Below are 20,134 nucleotides of genomic sequence, written 5' to 3'. Positions count from 1 at the left end.
TTTTGGGGCCATTGGGTCGGGGCAGTGACTGCTGGTTCTGGGCTGGCAGGCTTAGAGCTGGCACAGGCACTGTGGCCAGAGTCAACCCCTTTAAGGGCTTTGGGGAGGAGGGAGGAAGAGGTATTCTTGGTTGAGAGTTCTTGGTTGAGTGGCCACCAGGGCACCCTGGGAAGGCTAGAGGCCTCCTATTTCGATGTGTCTACACAGCACTTATTTTGAAATAGCTATTTCGAATTTGGTGTTATTCCTCGTGGAATGAGGTTTACCAGACTCAGAATAAGCGCTCTATTTTGATTTAATTTTGAAATAGTGGTTTGGCTGTGTAAACGCTGGTAAAGTTATTTCGAAATAATTTTGCTGTGTAGACATACCCATAGAGTCCTGACTCCTGTTTTTCTGTCAAGCCAGCAACCCTGGTTAGCATGGACTGTAGACTGTATACTTTGCTGCCCTCTCAGTGACTGATTTCCAGTGGAGCTGCAAGTAGCTACAATCTCTGTTCAGAAGCCATTGAGGACATCTAAAACAAAGTACAGGACTATGTAGCACTTTAAAGACTAACCAGATGGTTTATTAGATGATGAGCTTTCGTGGGCCAGACCCACTTCCTCAGATCAAATAGTGGAAGAAAATAGTCACAACCACTATTTCTTCCACTATTTGATCTGAGGAAGTGGGTCTGGCCCATGAAAGCTCATCATCTAAAAACCATCTGGTTAGTCTTTAAAGTGCTACATAGTCCTGTATTTTGTTTCAGCTACACCAGACTAACACGGCTACATTTCTATCACTATGAGGACATCTAAGTTATTTTATTTTGCTGGGAGGTGCTGAGTACCTGCCTTCCCTTTCGGAGCCTTTATCTGGTTTCTTCTGAAATTAGTTAGTTATAGTTTACTTCACAATATTAACCATAATCACAATCAACCTTGTAATAATGATGGAACCACAGGGAAAACAAAATGTAGGTTACTGTATGGCTCAGAGCCATCTTTCAGGGATCTTACAAGGGTTAGAGATCCTAATTCGAACTACCTACTCCGTGCCGCATGTAGCCGCGGGCACGGAGTTCGGACTAAGGGGGATTTAAAAATGGCGGCGCCCGGGAAAATGCAAATGAAGCCCGGGATATTTAAATCCCGGGCTTCATTTGCAACTCTGGTTGCCCTCATTTGCCTACCTAGCTCGAACTAACGAGTTAGTGTAGACATACCCTAAGGTATTATGGTTTCGCTAAACACTAGCACATCATAGATGTGTAGACTGTAATGCCATTATGATAATCTGCCCCCTTCTCTCCTTCCCCCTATAACACAGAGCATAGAACTTCCTCAAAATAATTCTTGGAGTAGATCTCTTAGAAAAAAAATTCTGACCTTGATTTACATATTGTCAGTAGGGAGACTCTACCACAATGTTAGTAAATTGTTCCAATGGTTAATTACTCTCACTGTTAGTTTTGTGCCGTATTTCATAGAATCATAGAATACTAGGACTGGAAGGGACCTTGAGAGGTCATCGAGTCCAGTCCCCTGCCATCATGGCAGGACCCAGTACTGTCTAGACCATCCCTGATAGACATTTATCTAACCTACTCTTAAATATCTCCAGAGATGGAGATTCCACAACCTCCCTAGGCAATTTTTTCCAGTGTTTAGCCACCCTGACAGTTAGGAACTTTTTCCTAATGTCCAACCTAAACCTCCCTTGCTGCAGTTTAAGCCCATTGCTTCTTGTCCTATCCTTGCAGGCCAGGAAGAATATTTTTTCTCCTTCCTCCTTGTGACACCTTTTTAGATTACCTGAAAACTGTTATCATGTTCCCCCTCAATCTTCTCTTTTCCAAACTAAACAGGCCCAATTCTTTCCGTCTTCCTTCACAGGTCTTGTTCTCTAGACCTTTCATCATTCTTGTTGCTCTCCTCTGGACCTTCTCCAATTTCTCCACATCTTTCTTGAAATGTGGTGCCCGGAACTGGACACAATACTCCAACTGAGGCCTAATCAGTGTAGAGTAGAGCGGAAAATGATTTCTTGTGTCTTGCTCACAACTCACCTGTTAATACATGGAACCACAGGGAAAACAAAATGTAGATTACTGTATGGCTCAGAGCCATCTTTCAGGGACCATACAAAGGGAGAAACACCCAGCATAGGCAGGGTATTCAAACAGGAGATGCATTCCAGCCAGAATGTGTTTATCTTCAGCCTCCTACTATTGGATCATGTTGGACTTTTCTTTACTAGACTGAAGAGCCCATTATTAACTATTTGTTCCCCATATTGATGCTTTTAGACTGTGATCATGTCACTACTTAATTTCTAAGTTAAGATAAACAGAGCCCTGCAAATTCATGGATATCTGCTTTATATCAGCAGGTATCAGCATGATATAACATGGATGTGGATATGTATGGCTCATTTTTCGCAGATAGGGATGCACATACAAAATCTGTATCTTGAACCTTGCAAATCTGTGGCTGTCCATGGGATCATTTTTGCAGATACAGATACCCATTTTGTATCCCTGCAGGGGTCTAAAGATAGTGTAGTTTGAGTCTGTCACTGTAAGGCATTTTTTTAATCCTTTAATCATTATCATAACTCTTCTCTGAACTTTGTCCATTATCAATGAGTCACTTTGTTAGAGAGTTCTCAGATAAGTCCTTCTAATGACTGAGATTTCTCCTGTTGCATCATCTCATTGGGTAGGGTGAATGAGACCACAGGAAATTTAAAAAATGAGAAATCCTCCCATAAAATGTTGGAGTTGGGGAGAACTCAATCATAGAATACTAGAACTGGAAAGGACCTCTAGAGGTCATTGGGTCCACTCCCCTGTACTCGTGGCAGGATCAAGCATCATCTAGAAGATTCCTGACAGATGTTTGTCTAACCTTAAAAATCACTAATGGAGATTCCACAACCTCCCTAGGCAATTTATTCCAGTGTTTAACCACCATGACAGGAAGTAATTCCTAACCATTTTTGTTGATATTCTCTGGACCTTCTCTAATTTGTCCACATCTTTCCTGAGATGTGGTGCCCCCTAAACTGGATTTAGTACTTCAGTTGAGGCCTAATCAGTATAGAGTAGAAGAATTACTTATTGTATCTTGCTTACAACACTCCTGTTAATACATCCCAGAATTATGTTTGCTGCCTTTTTGAAACAGGTATTTAGCTTGTGTTCCACTATGACCTCAGATCCCTTTCTGCAATACTCCTTCCTTGACAGTCTCTTCACATTTTGTGTGTGCGCAACTGATTGTTCCTTCCTAAGTGGAGTATTTTACGTTTCTCCTTGCTAAATTTCATCCCGTTGACCTCAGACCAGTGGTGAGCAACTTGCTGCACAAGGGCCGCATGCAGCTCTCCAGCATTCTATGTAGAATGCAGACGACATTTTGTTTACCATTGCCTATGCATAGGGTTGCTAGATTCTACTGGTTTTCATCTGCATAGTTTTTTTTAACTGATATTATAAATGTGACATCCATGTAAAGCAAGAGCACATAAAGTGAGGTACTTGCTGATTACACATGCTATTGTGAGAGCCATGCGCTCACCCTGCATCCAATCAAAGCATTGCAGTTGTTCAATCAGCACCCCCTGCAAATTCTAGGAATATAAGCACAATTGCAAAACTACCCTATCCTGGGAGACCATCTTGATTACAATAATCTTGCGGCCCACTGAGATTCAGAAGAGCCACTCATGCAGCCCACTCACTAGCCTGGGTTGCTTCTCTCTGCCTCAGATCACTTCTCCAGTCTGTCCAGACAATTTTGAATTATAACCCTGTCTTCCAAAAACACTTGCAACCCTTCCCAGCTTGGTGTCATCCTCAAACTTTATGCTGTATGCCCTTATCTAAATCTCAGCTTCTACTTAACTGTGCAATTTGCTGTAATGGTTTGACCTGCTGGAAGTGGTTGCACTATCAAGAGCACCTTCATGAGGCCCATTTTCCTGGCCTCAATGGTTTCAAGTGCTTTCCCTCTGATTTAATGTGCTCACTTTTGTTACACCTTGGTTTGGTGATGTGGTGGGAGCCTCAAGGGTTAAAGCCAACTACCCAGTGAAAACTACTGGAGGATGGTGAAACAAATGATGTTTTTATTAAATGGAATGATTCTTTTATCAAAACCAAATAATTTTCAAATGATTTTAAAAAACAAGCAATTACCTAATGCTTATACAGGGTGGAAAAACCTAAACTTAGCTATACTTAACTAATTACAAACTTCTTTGATTACAATTTAACTATACCAAATGACTGTTTCTAATTCTCTTAAGGCAGCGCAGCATACAAGCAAAAAATACAAAAACAAAGCCAATATAATGATGATAAAAACTTCGTCCACAGCCAGCCCCTCTACGGTTATTTTAGGCAGCTGGTGGAGTTAGTTATTAATCTACCTCTACAACTTAACAACTCCTGGGTTACTATTTTTAACACTTATACTTAGCCTAAATACACCACCACTACCCAACACAAGATTATACAATTTACACAGTATGGTTAATAGAACTCAGTTACACTTTACAGAATTACACAATGAAGTTAACATGATTCAACTGTTAACTAAACCAGTAACTAATATATTTAAGCAATACTTACAAATCCAGCAACGATAACAACATGAAGACACACCAAAAACTCAGGACTCGCGCACCCCTATCTTTGACTCGAAGGGTGAGGAGGCAGCCTCAGGGTGATCAATCCTTCAGCCGGGCAAAAAAAAGACATGTGCCCTCAACACTCGGAACCTCGCTGAACAAGGGGTTGAGGGTCTTTTATAACATAACCTGATATCCGGTACCTTATTAGGATTTGTTCCCTGGCTGGGCCTGATAGGCTGGTAATGTGAAATATTGCCCTATAGGATTTTTCATGATGCCCACCTGACGGCCCCGTGGACAGTGCTGGCTGTGGGCATGGTCAGTGTGCATGGCAGTTGCATCTTATCTCCCTATGCCTTCCTCCGTACCTTCAAGGACCAGTCAAGAGAGTCTTATTTGTCTCTTGCAGCTGTGTTCTATCTTTTCATGCTCACCTCCCTATTTTTCAGAGCCTGTAAGTCCCAGGATGCCTGTAAGGTTAAATTCCATTTACAGAAAGCTGCATTGTGCTGCCCATGCTCCTCTGAGTATCTCACGGTCTGGTTTTTCTGTGAGGGGCCTTGTGTGGCAGGATGGGCTATACACGAAGGCCATGATCAGAAAAAACCTGCTTTACAACAACTTTCTAATATTTTTGCGTTTGACTTTGGGATTGGAAGGAGGTGGCTCTGTTTAACCTACGTCAGTTGCATCTGTTGGACCTGATAACTTGTCATTACACCCAGGCAAAATAGTTGTAAAATGCTGCTATTCTGTTTTGGTAGCAGTCTGCATTCATTTTGCAGAGGTGCGTATGACAACACATATGGTGACGGAAAAGAAGGTTCATTAGTTGTCAGCTGTGCTGGATCACAGATGAGATTACTCTAACTAAAGCTGTTTGTGTTGATTTGGCACAGCTACTGTACCAAAGGGGATTTGAAATCTTCACTGCAGTCATTGGCTGTCCTGGATATTCCACTATCAGGTCCATTTAAGCAGCCTTAGTGATACCATCAAATTCAAGGTCTCCATAAAAGCAGTAGTGTAGTTGTCTTCCCCCACTCCCACCCTCCAGCAGCTGGCAAGCTTATTATGAACTTTTGGAAAACTGCTAGTGCTGACTGGGTGCTCACTGAGGTCACGTTTAGGTGGTGGGGGAGACAATCTAATTTAGGATTTGATTACTTTTCTTTTCCATAGTAAATCCATTAGAATATGCAAACACCAAATTAGTCTGACAAGTGAGAATGGCCTCCAAGTACCTTCCTCTGGGCTCCTATATAAATGGTCCCATGTGTGAGAGAGGGTGGGAAAAGTCTTGTTTTTATGCTGTTTTCATTCTTTCCCCTGCTCGCTGCATGAACCACAATTTTCTCTTTGCCTCTTGATGAGTCTCCAGGCTGAAAGGAGTGGGCTGGGGAGTGTACCACAGGAAATCTGCAGAAATTCATACTGTGGCAGCATTGTCAGCTTTGCCTGAGGTCACAATAGAATGCAGCTGTGACCTTTTAACAGCTTCTCAGTTGTTAAGAAATTTGTTCTTATGATTTAATCTCCCCTTCTAGACTGGAGAGAATCCTTTTAGAGAAGCAGTAGTATATATGCAATTAAAAGATAAGATTCCTTAGACCGTCTGAACATTCAGAAGTCATCTTCCTAACACTTCACTGTGTGCCATTTTCATAGGAGGCTTTGGTTCCCTTCTGCTTCCCACAGAAGCAGAGCAGTTCAGGAGTGTGATCCAGTGATTAGAGCAGGGGTGGGCAATAACTTTTGCTCAAGGACCACTTCAAAAACGTTTGAAGTAGCCCTGGGCCACCCCAGAAGGGGCGGAGCCTAAATAGGAAGGGGCGGAGCCTAAACAGGAAGGGGCAGGGCTACCCCACCCCCAGACCATTATTGGTCTGGGGGTGGGGGAACTGCCTTGCCCCCCCCCCTCCCACTAGGCACGCATGCCCTGGAAAAGGCTTGGTACACTCCCCCACCCCCAGGCTAATCAGGGCCTGGGGGAGGGGCACAGGAAGCCTCCTCCCACCTTGCAAGGTGCCATGGGAAGGAAGCTTCATGCAGCTCCCCTGTCCCCAGGCCCTGATTGGTCTGGGAGCGGGGGAGCGTGCAAAGCCTCCTCTGCTCTGCCCCCACCTTGCAAGCAGCACGTGGTGCTTTGAAGTGCCACACGCTGCTAGCAGGGCAGACACAGAGCGGAGAAGGCTTCGGGTGCTCCCCAGGCCCTAATTGGGGGAGCAGCAGGATCTCTGCAGGCCAGATCCACCTGCTTGGCGAGCCGGATCCAGCCCGCAGAGGCCCTTTTGCCCATCCCTGGGTTAGAGGGTCCTGGCAGTGGGGAAACCTCGGTTCTCTGAACTGTGGGTGATCATGGAAAGGTTTCTTCACATTTCTCTGCTTCAGTTTCCCCACTGCAAGATTACACTAAGCTACATCACAGGGTGGTATGAAGCTAAACTTCTTGGCAACCTTATTATGATCCTTTGATGAAACAACACTGAAGATGGAAAGAACCTAGTGAGGAAGGCTTTAAACTAGGTTCATTGGGTTTGGTGACCTAAGCTCTGAGGTAAGTGGGGAAGTGGGATACTGGGAAGAAACACAAGGAGGAAGGAACAACAAAGGAGGACCCCTGATTCAAATGGAGAAGGTAGGGCAATCTGCTAGTTATCTAAGGTGTTTGTACATGAATGCAAGAAGTCTGGGAAACAAACAGGAAGAATTAGAAGCCCTGGCCCAGTCAAAGAACTAAGATTTGATTGGAATAACGTAGACATGGTGGGATGACTCACATGATTGGAGCACTGTCATGGAAGGGTTTAAACTGTTCAGAAAGAACAGATGGGAGAAAAGGAGGAGGAGTAGCACCGTACATAAGAGAGCAGTATGATTGCTCAGAGCTCCAGTATATGGAGGGAGAAAAGCCTCTTGAGTCTATGGGTTGAGTTTAGAGGTGGAAGCATCAGGGATGTTGTGGTTGGTGTCTGCTATAGACTACCAGATCAAGTGGATGAGGAAGACGAGGCTTTCTTTAGACACCTAAGAGAAGCTTCCAGATCACAGGCCCTGGTTCTCATGGGGAACTTTAATCACCCTGACTTCTGTTAGGAGACCAATACAGCAGTACACAGACAATCCAGGAAGTTTTTGGAGTATGTTGGGGATAACTTCCTGGTACCAGTGCTGAAGGAACCGACCAGGGGCCATGATCAGCTTGACCTGCTACTCACGAACAGGGAGAAACTAGTAGGGGATGTAGATGTGGGTGGCAACCTGGGAAGCAGTGATCATGAGATGGTAGATTTCAGGGTCCTGACCAAAGGAAGAAAGGAGAGCAGCAAAATACACACCCTCGACTTCAGAAAAGCAGACTTTTGACTCCCTCGGAGAACTGATGGGCAGGATCCCCTGGGATGCTTACATGAAGGGGAAAAAAGTCCAGGAGAGCTGGCTGTATTTTAAAGAAGCCTTATTGAAGGCACAGGAACAAACCATCCCGGTGCGCAGTCAGAAAAGCAAATCTGGTAGGCGACCAGATTGGCTTACTGAGGAAATCCTTGGTGAGCTTAAATACAAAAAGGAAGCTTATAAGAAGTGGAAACTTGGGTAGATGACTAGGGAGGGGGTCTAAATATATTACTCAAGAATGCAGGGGAGGAGTAATCAGGAAGGTGAAAGCACAACTGGAATTGAAGCTAGCAAGGGTTGTGAAGGGTAACAAGAAAGGTAGCTACAGGCATGTTAGCAATAAGAGGGTGATCAGAGAGGGTGTTGGGCCCTTACTGGATGACGGAGGTAACGTAGTGACAGATGATGTGGGAAAAGCTGAAGTACTCAATGCTTTTTTTGCCTCTGTCTTCACAGACAAGATCAGTTCCCGGATTACTGCACTAGGCAATTCTGTAAGGGAAGGGAGGTGGATAGTCCTCAGTGGAAAAAAACAGGTTAAGAACTATTTAGAAAAGCTAGACATACACAAATCCATGGGTCCGAATTTAATGCATCCGAGGGCACTGAGGGAGTTGGCAAATGTTATTGCAGAGCCTTTGGCCATTATCTTTGAAAACTCGTGGAGATCAGGAGAGGTCCTGGATGATTGGAAAAAGGCAAATGTAGTGCCCATCTTTAAAAAAGGAAAGCAGGACAATCCAGGGAACTACAGACCAGTCAGCCTTACCTCAATCCCTGGAAAAATCATGGAGGGGATCCTTAAGGAATCCACTCTGAAGCACTTGGAAGAGGGGAATGTGATCAAGAATAGTCAATATGGATTCACCAAGGGCAAGTCATGCCTGACGAATCTGATTAGCTTCTATGATGAGGTAACTGGCACTGTGAACATTGGGGAAGTCAGTGGATGTGATATTCCTTGACTTTAGCAAAGCTTTTGATACAGTCTCCCACAATATTCTTGCAAGCAAGTTAAGGAAATATGAACTGGATAAATGGACCGTAAGGTGGCTAGATTGTCGGGTCTAACAGGTCCTGACATCAATGGCTCGATGTCTGGTTGGCAGTTGATTTCAAGTGGAGTGCCCCAAGGATCAGTTCTAGGGCCGGTTTTATTCAACATCTTCATTAATGACCTGGATGAGGGGATGGATTGCACCCTCAGCAAGTTTGCGGATGACATTAAGCCAGGGGGAAAGGTGGATACATTGGAGGGCAGGGATAGGGTCCAAAGTGACTTAGACAGATTAGAGGATTGGGCCAAAAGAAATCTGATGAGGTTCAACAAGAGCAAGTGCAGAATCCTGCACTTGGGATGGAAGAATCCAAAATGTTGTTACAGGCTGGTGACCGACGGGGTATGTTATGCTTAAACGAAGCGCACAAGATCTTTTATAGAGGAAAAGGCAGTATGCTGCATTTATTGAGAATACAACAGTAGCATATGCTTTTCATGCACTCACACACACAAACACCATACAGACAGTCCCGCCAGATGATGTTATAGTTACCAGTCCAGAGTCTGGATCAGTCTAGTGGCCAGCTAGATCAATCAGAGGGGAAGCAGGGCCCTTGTCGGTCGCCATCCAATGCTCTCCTGGAGTTGGTGGTAAGACGAACCCAAAGTTCCATGGCAAAGCACTCTGCTTTTATAATCCCTTTTCTCTGTTGAAGGCTATGGATTCTGCAGTGTCAGTCTTTGACCGGTGTGTTATCTTTTGATGTCAGTTATTCCCAAAACTTCTCCAAGAGGCTCATCCTGTAATCAATCGTCTCTCAGGGGTGCCAGCTTCACTTTAGGGTCATCAGTCTGCCAATTTGACCAGGTCTTGACCATGGGCACACACTGATGGTCCCTCTGACGCCGATAAGTCTGTCTTCACCCACGCTTCACCCCTCTTTTCTTGGCCATCTGGCTCTGAGGATAACCTTCACACCTTTATCTTGACACAGGAAAGAGACTGAAATCCAGGACATCTATGGTGGCATTCTTGGAAATGCTTCTAGTTCCACGCGCAGGGCCAGGTAGACAGGCAGAGCTTCAGAGTCTCAATGCATGGATGAGACGATGGTGTAGGGAAGAGGAGTTTAGATTTATTAGGGACTGGGGACACTTTTGGGAGAGGTGGAGCCTATATAGGAAGGATGGGCTCCACCTAAACCAGGGTGGAACTAGACTGCTGGCACTAAACATTAAAAAGGCCGTAGAGCAGTTTTTAAACTAAGAGATGGGGAAAGCCGATTGGTGTGGAGAAGCACATAAATCAGATGGAGACTTCTCTTAGAGGAGAATCCATTGATAGAGATTCTCTAAGCTGTAGTCAGAAAGAGAGGAGGGGAGAGGACAATCCATGGGCCAGAGCAGACAAACAACCACATATAAAGGAATCCAATGCATCAGGGAAAGGCAGACAAATAGTGGTAAATTTTTAAAGTGCTTCTACACAAATGCTAGGAGTCTGACTAATAAGATGGGTGAACTAGAGTACCTCGTATTAAAGGAGGAGATTGACATAATAGGCATCATTGAAACCTGGTGGAATGAGGAAAATCTGTGGGACACAATCATACTGGGATATAAAATATATCGGAAGGGTAGAGCAGGCCGTATGGGTGGCGGAGTATGTGAAAGATAATGTAGAATCAAATTAAATAAAAATATTAAATGAATCAACATGTTCAATAGAATCGCTATGGATAGTAATTACATGCTCCAATAATAATCATTTAGCAGTAGGGATATATTATCGACCACCTGACCAGGACAGCGATACTGACATTGAAATGCTGAGGGAGATTAGAGAGGCTACCAACATAAAGAACTCTGTATAACGGGGGATTTTAATTATCCCCATATTGACTGGATACATGTCACCTCAGGAAGAGAAGCAGAGAGAAAATTTCTCAATGGCTTAAATGACTGCTTCTTGCAGCAGCTGGTACAGGAACCCATAAGGGGAGAGGCAATTCTCGATTTAGTCCTGAGTGGAGCGCAGGATCAGGTCCAGGAGATAACCATTACAGGACCACTTGGGAAGAGTGACCATAATATAATATTTAACATTCCTGTGGTGGGAAGAACACCTCAGAAGTCCAGCACTCTGGCATTTAATTTCAAAAAGGGGAATTACACACAAATGAGGAGGTTAGCTAAACAGAAATTAAAAGGCACAGTGACTAGAGCCAAATCCCTGCAAGCTGCATGGAAACTTTTTAAAGACACTATAATAGAGGCCCAACTTAAATGTATACCCCAAATTAAAAAACATAGTAAGAGACCTAAAAAAGAGTCGTCATAATGGCTTATCCACCATGTAAAAGAAGAGGTGAGGGACAAAAAGGCATCTTTCAAGAAGTGGAAGTCCAATCCTAGTGAGATAAATAGAAAGGAACATAAACACTGTCAAATTGTAAGGCAGAACTGATATATTCATGAAAAATGTAAACAATATGAATTGATTGAATGCAAATGGAAAACACCTACTATGAGTTTACCCTGTGAATATCTGTACAATGTTTATATATACATCATAGGACTGATGTTATCAATGTTTATTCACTCATTGAAACGCAAATAAATCTAAATATAGGCAAAGTACTGTCATCTCAAAATGGAGTCTAAAACTCCATTTTGAGACAAGAGAATTTTCTCTGGTCATCCATTTCAGATATGGGTTATGTCTCGTCCACAGGTAGCCGTTGAGATTTAGAAATAATAACTAACTTGCCTGTTGCAATTTGAATAAAACATGAATATTCATGAGCCATGTGTCAACCAATGGTTTTGAACCATGCTCAAAGAGCATTTTCCATGAGCCAATCATTTTGAAACGGAACACTCATGCATATGTATGAACCTAGGCTATTTAAGCCTTAGTTCTGCAGCAGTTCGTTCTGGTCCCTGGGCTTAACCTTGGGGCTAGCTGCGTCGGGTTCTTTGTTCCGTCGGTATAGGCTTTAGGTTTAGAGAGTGAGTGAGCATATGCAAAAGGTCTTGTAAAGCTTTATCTGGAGAAGCTAGCGGAAGGCTATGTTCCCTCCAGTCTATATAATCTAGTATTTTTCTGTGAGTTAGGCTGACGGAAGGTCAGACCTTCTCACTTAGGTTAGGATTAGTTAGTTTAGTAGTTAGCTAGGTTAGCTCTCGTCGTCGAGTTTGTACGGCAGGTTGTGTCGGTCAACGCGTGTCGGCAGTCATCGTGCTTGTCTGTCGGGCTCGTCACGTTTTAGAATAGGGTTTTATTTTAGGTTAAGGTTAGGATAGGGTTAGGATAGAGTCTAGCTTCCATCGCCTGATCCTGTCACTCCGAAGCGCGAGGAAGAGGATCCGGAGACCAGAGGCTTCATGGAAGGTGAACCGACCATCACCGAACTCAACCTGTACTTCGAGGGATCACCTTGGTTGTTCCTCTCCTGCGGCTTCCAATTAGCCAAAGGATTGTAGGTCGCCAAGTGCCAGGATCATCTGACAAGGGACGCCTGGTAGTTCCTCCCTGAAGGCTTTCAATTAGCCCGAGGGTCGTAGGTCGCCAGCATCACATCAATCGCCCCTACTCGCCACAGACTCTGTAAAGTAGGTATAGGGACCTGGAGGGACTGCCCTTCCTGGTCTATGTAGAATAAGTGGGGACTGCCCCCTTCTATGTTCATTAGAGGTATTGTTGTTAAAATTTCTGTTAAACAATATAGTCCTGTGGTTTTCAGTTTAAATCCATGTCTTAAGTTTTTATTTCACGCGTCCTATTAATCTAAGTTCTGATACTCACCAGTGATCAGATACGGCTGAGGGTCACGCACCTGAAATACCATCCCTAGTGGATGAGCTCAGTTACAAATTAACTGTCGGGAGTAGTGTCCTTAAAGACCTTCTCCATTCTGTTCAAAGAGATACAGCTAACAGAATCAAGTGTAAAAATGTAATAAGAAAAGCAAAAAAAGATTTTGAGGAACAGCTAGCCAAAAACTCAAAAAGAAATAGCAAAATGTTTTTTAAGTACATTAGAAGCAGGAAATCTGCTAAAAAAACAGTGGGCTCCTTAGACAATCGAGATATAAAAGGAGCAATCAAGGACGATAAAGCCATTGCAGAGAAACTAAATGATTTCTTTGCTTCAGTCTTCACGGCTGAGGATGTTAGGGAAATTCCCGAATCTGCACCGTCCTTTGTGGGTGATGAATCTGAGGAGCTGTCCTGGATTGAAGTGTCATTAGAGGAGGTCTTGGAACAAATAGAAAAACTTAATGTTAACAAATCACCGAGACCAGATGGCATTCATTCAAGCATTCTAAAAGAACTCAAATGGGAAATTGCTGAACTATTATCTATGGTTTGTAACCTATCCTTTAAATCGGCTTCCGTACCTAATGACTGGAAAATAGCTAACATGACACCAATATTTAAAAAGGACTCTAGAGGCAATTCTGGCAATTACAGATCAGTAAGTCTAACTTTAGTACCAGGCAAATTAATCGAAACAATAGTAAAGAATAAAATTGTCAGGCACGTATAAGAACATAATTTGTTGGACAAAAGTCAACATGGTTTCTGTAAAGGGAAATCATGTCTTACTAATCTATTGAGTTCTTTGAAGGGGTTAACAAACATGCAGACAAGGTAGATCCAGTAGACATAGTATACTTAGATTTTCAGAAAGCCTTTGACAAGGTCCCTCACCAAAGGCTCTTGTGTAAATTACATGGCCATGGTATAAGAGGGGAGGTCCTTTCATTGATTGAGAACTGGTTAAAAGACAGGAAACAAAGGGTAGGAATAAATGGTAAATTTTCAGAATGGAGAGGGGTAACTAGTGGTGTCCTCCAAGGATCAGTCCTGGGACCAATCCTGTTCAACTAATTCATAAATGATCTGGAGAAAGGGGTAAGCAGTGAAGTGGTAAAGTTTGCGGATGATACTAAATTGTTTAAGATAGTCAAGAAAGAAGCAGATGGTGAAGAATTTCAAAAAGATCTCACCAAACTGAGTGATTGGGCAACAAAATGGCAAATGAAATGTAATGTGGATAAGTGTAAAGTAATGCACATTGGAAAAAATAACCCCAACTATAGGTACAGTATGATGGGGGCTAATTTGGCTATGACAAATCAGGAAAGAGATCTTGGAGTTATTGTGGGTAGTTCTCTGAAAACTTCCACACAGTGTGCAGTGGCAGTCAAAAAGGCAAATAGGATGTTAGGAATTATTAAGAAAGGGATAGAAAATAAGACACAGAATATCATACTGCTCTTTATAAAACTATGGTACGCCCACATCTTGAATACTATGTACAGATGTGGTCTCCTCACCTCAAAAGAGCTATTTTGGCCTTAGAAAGGGTTCAGAAAAGGGCAACTAAAATGATTAGGGGTTTGGAACGGGTCCCATATGAAGAGAGGTTAAAGCGACTGGGACTTTTCAGTTTAGAAAAGGGGAGACTAAGGGGGAATATGATAGAGGTATTTAAAATCATGAGTGGTGTGGAGAGGGTGAATAAAGAAAAGTTATTTATTAGTTCCCATAATAGAAGAACTAGAGGACACCAAATGAAATTAATGGGTAGCAGGTTTAAACCTAATAAAAGAAAGTTCTTCACACAGCGTGTGGTCAACCTGTGGAACTCCTTGCCAGAGGAGGCTGTAAAGGCTAGGACTATAACAGAGTTTAAAGAGAAGCTAGATAATTTCATGGAGGTTAGGTCCATAAAAGGCTATTAGCCAGGGGATAGAAATGGTGTCCTTGGCCTCTGTTTGTCAGAGGCTGGAGAAGGATGGCAGGAGACAAATTGCTTGATGATTGTCTTCGGTCCACCCCCTCTGGGACACCTGTGCTGGCCACTGTCGGCAGACAGGCTACTGGGCTAGATGGACCTTTGGTCTGACCCAGGATGGCCGTTCTTATGTTCACGTACATACCACTTTCACACACAAACAATCTCTACAAGGACTTTCAAAGAAAATCATAATACAACAGTATCTCATATTGGGCAAAGCAAAAGGCATTGTAAATCAAACAATTAAGACTTCAGCCTTCAACATTCTTCTAGTCTCATTAATATAGACAGAATACCAAACTCTATTTCTTTACTTACTAAACTGACTAAACTTTAAAACAAAGAAATGTATACTTAACAAAAGGGTTTAGTTTAATACAATGCGTATTAAATATGTGGTAGTATGTTACCTTACATTGCTACATTATTAAACATAAAATACAAATATAAAAAGAATAAAACTTTCAACTCCAACAGCTAGGTAGCAGTTCAGCAGAAAAGGACCTGGGGATTACAGTGTATGAGAAGCTGGATATGAGTCAACAGGGTGCCCTTGTAGCCAAGAAGCTAATGGCATATTAGGGTGCATTAGGAGGAGCATTGCCAGCAGATCTAGAGAAGTGATTATTCCCCTTTATTCAGTATTAGCCAATTAGCCCGTCATAAGACAGGATTTTCAGGTCTCTCCTCCATGTTGGTCTTCTCTCCTGAGCCTCCAGTCTCTCACTCCATGTCTCTCTCTCTCTCAGCTCTCCTCCACCTCCTGCCTCTCTCTCTGTCTCTTCTCCTCCCCCTTCCACCTCTCACATGGGGGACCGCGGAGCCCAAACGGTCGCTTGCGCCATTTGCTCCCACACGGCAGCCTGGCTGAGCGGCCCAGAAGTCAGCTGAGCACCATGGCGGGAGGTGAAGGTGGGCGGGGCGGTGACGTACACAGGGCTAGGCCCCGCCTCCGGCTGTGTACATCACCGCCCCGCCCCCCTTCCCCTCTCGCTGTGGCACTCGGCTGAGTTCTGCGCCACTCAGCCAGGCCGCCATGGGGGAGCAAGTGGTGCAAGTGGCTGTTTGGGCCCCACGCTCCCCATGCAGCACCCAAATGGCCGCTTGCTCCCCCGCGACGGCCCAGCTGAGTGTCACAGAAGTCAGCCGAGTGCCATGGCAGGAGGCGAAGGACATGACTCAGGCAACTGCACCACCCAGAGGGAACAGCCAGGAAGGCAACAATGCCGCCCAGAGGGAACAGCCAGCATTTCAGCGTTAGAGTCACAGACATTGGGCTACTATATACGTGACTAGTGAGGGTACATCTGGAATATTGTGTCCAATACTGGGCCCCCCATCCCCCACTACAGAAAGGATGTGGACACATTGGAGAGGGTCCAGCAGAGGGCAACCAAAATGCTTAGAATCATAGAGCTGGAAGAGATCTCAGGAGGTCAAGTCCAGCCCTCTACCCAAGGCAGGACCAATCCCAACTAAATCAACCCAGCCAGGGCTTTGTCAAGCCAAGACTTAAAAACCTCTAGGGATGGAGATTCCACCACCTCCCTAAGTAACCCATTCCAGTACTTCACCACCCTCCTAGGGAAATAGTTTTTCCTAATATCCAACCTAGACCTCCCCCACTGTAACTTGAGACCATTGCTCCTTGTTCTGCCATCCGTCACTGCTGAGAACAGCCTTTCTCCAGCTTCTTTGGAACCTCCCTTCAGGGAGTTGAAGGCTGCTATCAAATCATCCCTCACACTTCTCATCTGCAGACTAAATAAGCCCAAATCCCTCAGCCTCTCCTCATAGGTCATGTGCTCCAGCCCCCTAATCATTTTGGTTGCCCTCCACTGGACCCTCTCCAATGTGTCCACATCCTTTCTATAGTGGGGGCCCCAGAACTGGATGCAACACTCCAGGTGTGGCCTCCCCAGTGCCGAATAAAGGGGAATAATCACTTCTCTAGATCTGCTGGCAATGTTTCTCCTCATTAGGGGGCTGGAGCTCTTGACCTATGGGGAGAGGCTGAGGGATCTGGGTTTATTTAATCTGCAGAAGAGAAGGGGAAGGAAGGAAAAATCAGTTTCATACATACAGGCTACGTCTAGACTGGCATGATTTTCCGGAAATGCTTTTAATGGAAAAGTTTTCCGTTAAAACATTTTCGGAAAAGAGCGTCTATATCGGCATGGACGCTTTTCCGCAAAAGCACTTCTTGTGGAAAAGCGTCCGTGGCCAATCTAGACACCCTTTCCGCAAAAAAGCCCCGATCGCCATTTTTGCAAACGGGGCTTTTTTTGCGCAAAATAAATCTCAGCTGTCTACACTGGTCCTTTTGTGCAAAAGTTTTGCGCAAAAAGGACTTTTGCCCGAACAGGAGCAGCATAATATTTCCGCAAAAAGCACTGATTTCTTACAGTAGGAAGTCAGTACTTTTGCAGAAATTCAAGCGGCCAGTGTAGACAGCTGGCAAGTTTTTCCGGAAAAGTGGCTGATTTTCCGGAAAAACTGGCCAGTCTAGACACAGCCACAGAATGGGAAGTGATTGTCTAGGAAGGAGTATTGCAGAAAGGGTTTTAGGGGATCATAGTGGACCACAATCTTAATATGAATCAACTGTGTCATACTGTTGCAAAAAAAGCAAACAGGATTCTGGGATGCATTAATAGAGTTGTGAGCAAGACACAAAAACTCATTCTTCACTCTGCTCTGCACTGATAAGGCCTCGGAATATTGTGTCCCGTTCTGAGCACCACATTTCAAGAAAGATGTGGAGAAATTGGAGAGGGCCCAGAGAAGAGCAACAAGAATGATTAAAGGCCTAGAAAACGTGAGCTATGAGGGAAGGCTGAAGGAATTGGGCTTGCTTAGTTTGGACAGGAGAAGACCGAGAGGGGACATGATAGCAGTTGTCAGGTATCTAAAAGGGTGCCATACAGAGGAGGGGGGGAAATTGTTCTCCATAGCTTGTGAAGATAGGACAAGAAGCAATGGCCTTAAACTGCAGCAAAGGAGTTTTAGGTTGGACATTAGAAAAAACTTCCTGACTTGTCAGGGAAGTTAAACACTGGAATAAATTGCCTAGGGAGATTGTGGAATCTCCATCTCTGGAAAAAAACAGCAAGCAAATGGTCTGGTAGTACTTTATAGACTAACAAAACATGAGCAGGCTAGACATACATCTATCAGGGATGATCTGGATGGTGCTTGGTCCTGCCTTGAGGGCAGGGGACTGGACTTGATGATCTCTTGAGGTCCCTTCCAGTTCTAGTAGTCTATGATTGTATGATTCTATTAGCAATGAGAGGGCCATAAAGGCCTTTAGTGTGCACCGCCCAGGCACTTCTTTAGTCAAAGAGTTCAGCAGCATTGGTTCTCTGCATGTTGTTTATTCTGACTCCTCTTCCAATGAGCATTAATTGCTGTCAGAATCTGGCTGTCCTGAGAGTCTGGAACATGTGTAGCAACTGCCCAGAGTAGAACTTCCACATCGCGATACTTATGCACTTTGGAGAGGTTTGGATCTGGATCTGATCCAGTTGGTGATTTCATCCTTGGGGGCCCACACTAGTAATTCACAAGCTATTGGGTATGAGAACAATGCCTGTTAGATACGGAAGCCTGTATCTCCTCCCTTGAGAGAGCACTGAGACACCATGATCCTCTCTGATCTCACTCCTCAGGTCGTACGGATGCCACAGTGAAGAATTTCATGCCCTATTTTCAGCGGCAACTTGCAACCACCTTTCTGAGACGGATCTCGAAGGAGCTGGACGCACAAGGCAAACCTGCTCTACAGCTGCTGCAGAGCAAAGTAAGTATGATATCTCCGGTATATAACATGCTCCTCCCACTACAAAAACCTAATCCCAAGGGCATCAGTGTCCTTTTCACAGCTCCATTTCCCTAGAAACAACTATTCTCTTAGTGGTTGTTGTAATTTGGGGTGTGTCTAAACTACATGGCTCCATCGATGAAGCCATGTAGATTAGGCTGATCGGCAAAGGGAAATGAAGTCACGATTTACATAATTGCGGCTTCATTTAAATTTAAATGGCTGCCGCGCTGAGCCGACAAACAGCTGCTCAGCTGTTTGTCGGCTCAGCGCGCTAGTCTGGATGCTCCCGCGCCGACCTGAAAGCCCTCTATCAACCTCCCCGTTATGTCTCGTAGGATGAGGTTTATCTGGGAGGTCGATAAAGGGCTTTCATGTCGGCAGGGGAGCGTCCAGACTAGTGCGCTGAGCCAACAAACAGCAGATCAGCTGTTTGTCGGCTCAGCACGGCAGCCATTTAAATTAAATCGCGGCTTCATTTCCCTTTGCCGAACAAACAAATCAACATGGCTCCCTCGACGGCGCCATGTAGTTTAGACGTACCCATGGAGTCTACAGCTCGTTCCTAAGAGGGAAGGTCCTTTCTTGGATTGAGAACTGGTTAAAAGACAGGAAACAAAGGGTAGGAATAAATGGTAAATTTTCAGAATGGAGAGGGGTAACTAGTGGGTGTCCGCTAAGGGTCAGTCCTGGAAACAATCCTTTTCAACTTATTCATAAATGATCTGGAGAAAGGGGTAAGCAGTAAGGTGGTAAAGTTTGCGGATGATACCAAACTGTTTAGGATAGTCAAGACAGAAACAGACTGTGAGGGACTCCAAAAAGATCTCACCAAACTAAGTGATTGGGCAACAAAACGGCAAATGAAATCTAATATGGATAAGTGTAAAGTAATGCACATCGGGAAAAATAAACCCAACTATAGGTACAGTATGATGGGGGCTAATTTGGCTACGACAAATCAGGAAAGAGATCTTGGAGTTATTGTTGGTAGTTCTCTGAAAACTTCCACACAGTGAGCAGCGGCTGTCAAAAAGGCAAATAGGATGTTAGGAATTATTAAGAAAGGGATCGAAAATAAGACACAGAATATCTTACTGCCCCTGTATAAAACTATGGTACACCCACATCTTGAATACTGTGTATAGATGTGGTCTCCTCACCTCAAAAAAGATATTTTGGCCTTAGAAAGGGTTCAGAAAAGGGCAACTAAAATGATTAGGGGTTTGGAACGGGTCCCATATGAGGAGTGGTTAAAGCGAGTGGGACTCTTCAGTTTAGAAAAGAGGAGACTGAGGGGGGATATGATAGAGGTATATAAAATCATGAGTGGTGTGGAGAGGGCGGATAAAGAAAAGTTATTTATTAGTTCCCATAATAGAAGAACTAGAGGACACCAAATGAAATTAATGGGTAGCAGGTTTAAACCTAATAAAAGAAAGTTCTTCTTCACACAGCGTGTAGTCAACCTGTGGAACTC

At 44.1% G+C, this 20,134-nt stretch overlaps 1 protein-coding gene and 1 long non-coding RNA gene across 2 annotated transcripts in view; one reads left to right on the top strand and one right to left on the bottom strand.

The window, feature by feature from the left end:
• Positions 1–20,134, top strand: part of NIBAN3 (niban apoptosis regulator 3) — a 40,381-nt gene that overhangs the window by 3,657 nt on the left and 16,590 nt on the right. Inside the window, 1 exon segment of the mRNA XM_014578201.4 lies at positions 18,503–18,633. Coding sequence (XP_014433687.4) covers positions 18,503–18,633 — 131 coding nt within the window.
• The window catches only part of LOC112547350 (uncharacterized), a 30,177-nt gene continuing 18,293 nt past the window's right edge, over positions 8,251–20,134 (bottom strand). Inside the window, exon 3 of the long non-coding RNA XR_016348171.1 lies at positions 8,251–13,282. This is a non-coding gene — a long non-coding RNA (uncharacterized LOC112547350). The remainder of the gene's footprint in view (positions 13,283–20,134) is intronic.

The sequence above is a fragment of the Pelodiscus sinensis genome, chromosome 31 (assembly GCF_052426305.1).
Source record: "Pelodiscus sinensis isolate ZL-2025 chromosome 31, ASM5242630v1, whole genome shotgun sequence".
NCBI lineage: Eukaryota > Metazoa > Chordata > Testudines > Trionychidae > Pelodiscus > Pelodiscus sinensis.
Note: the sequence above shows the minus strand (reverse complement) of the source record. Positions and strands in the feature narration are given on the sequence as shown.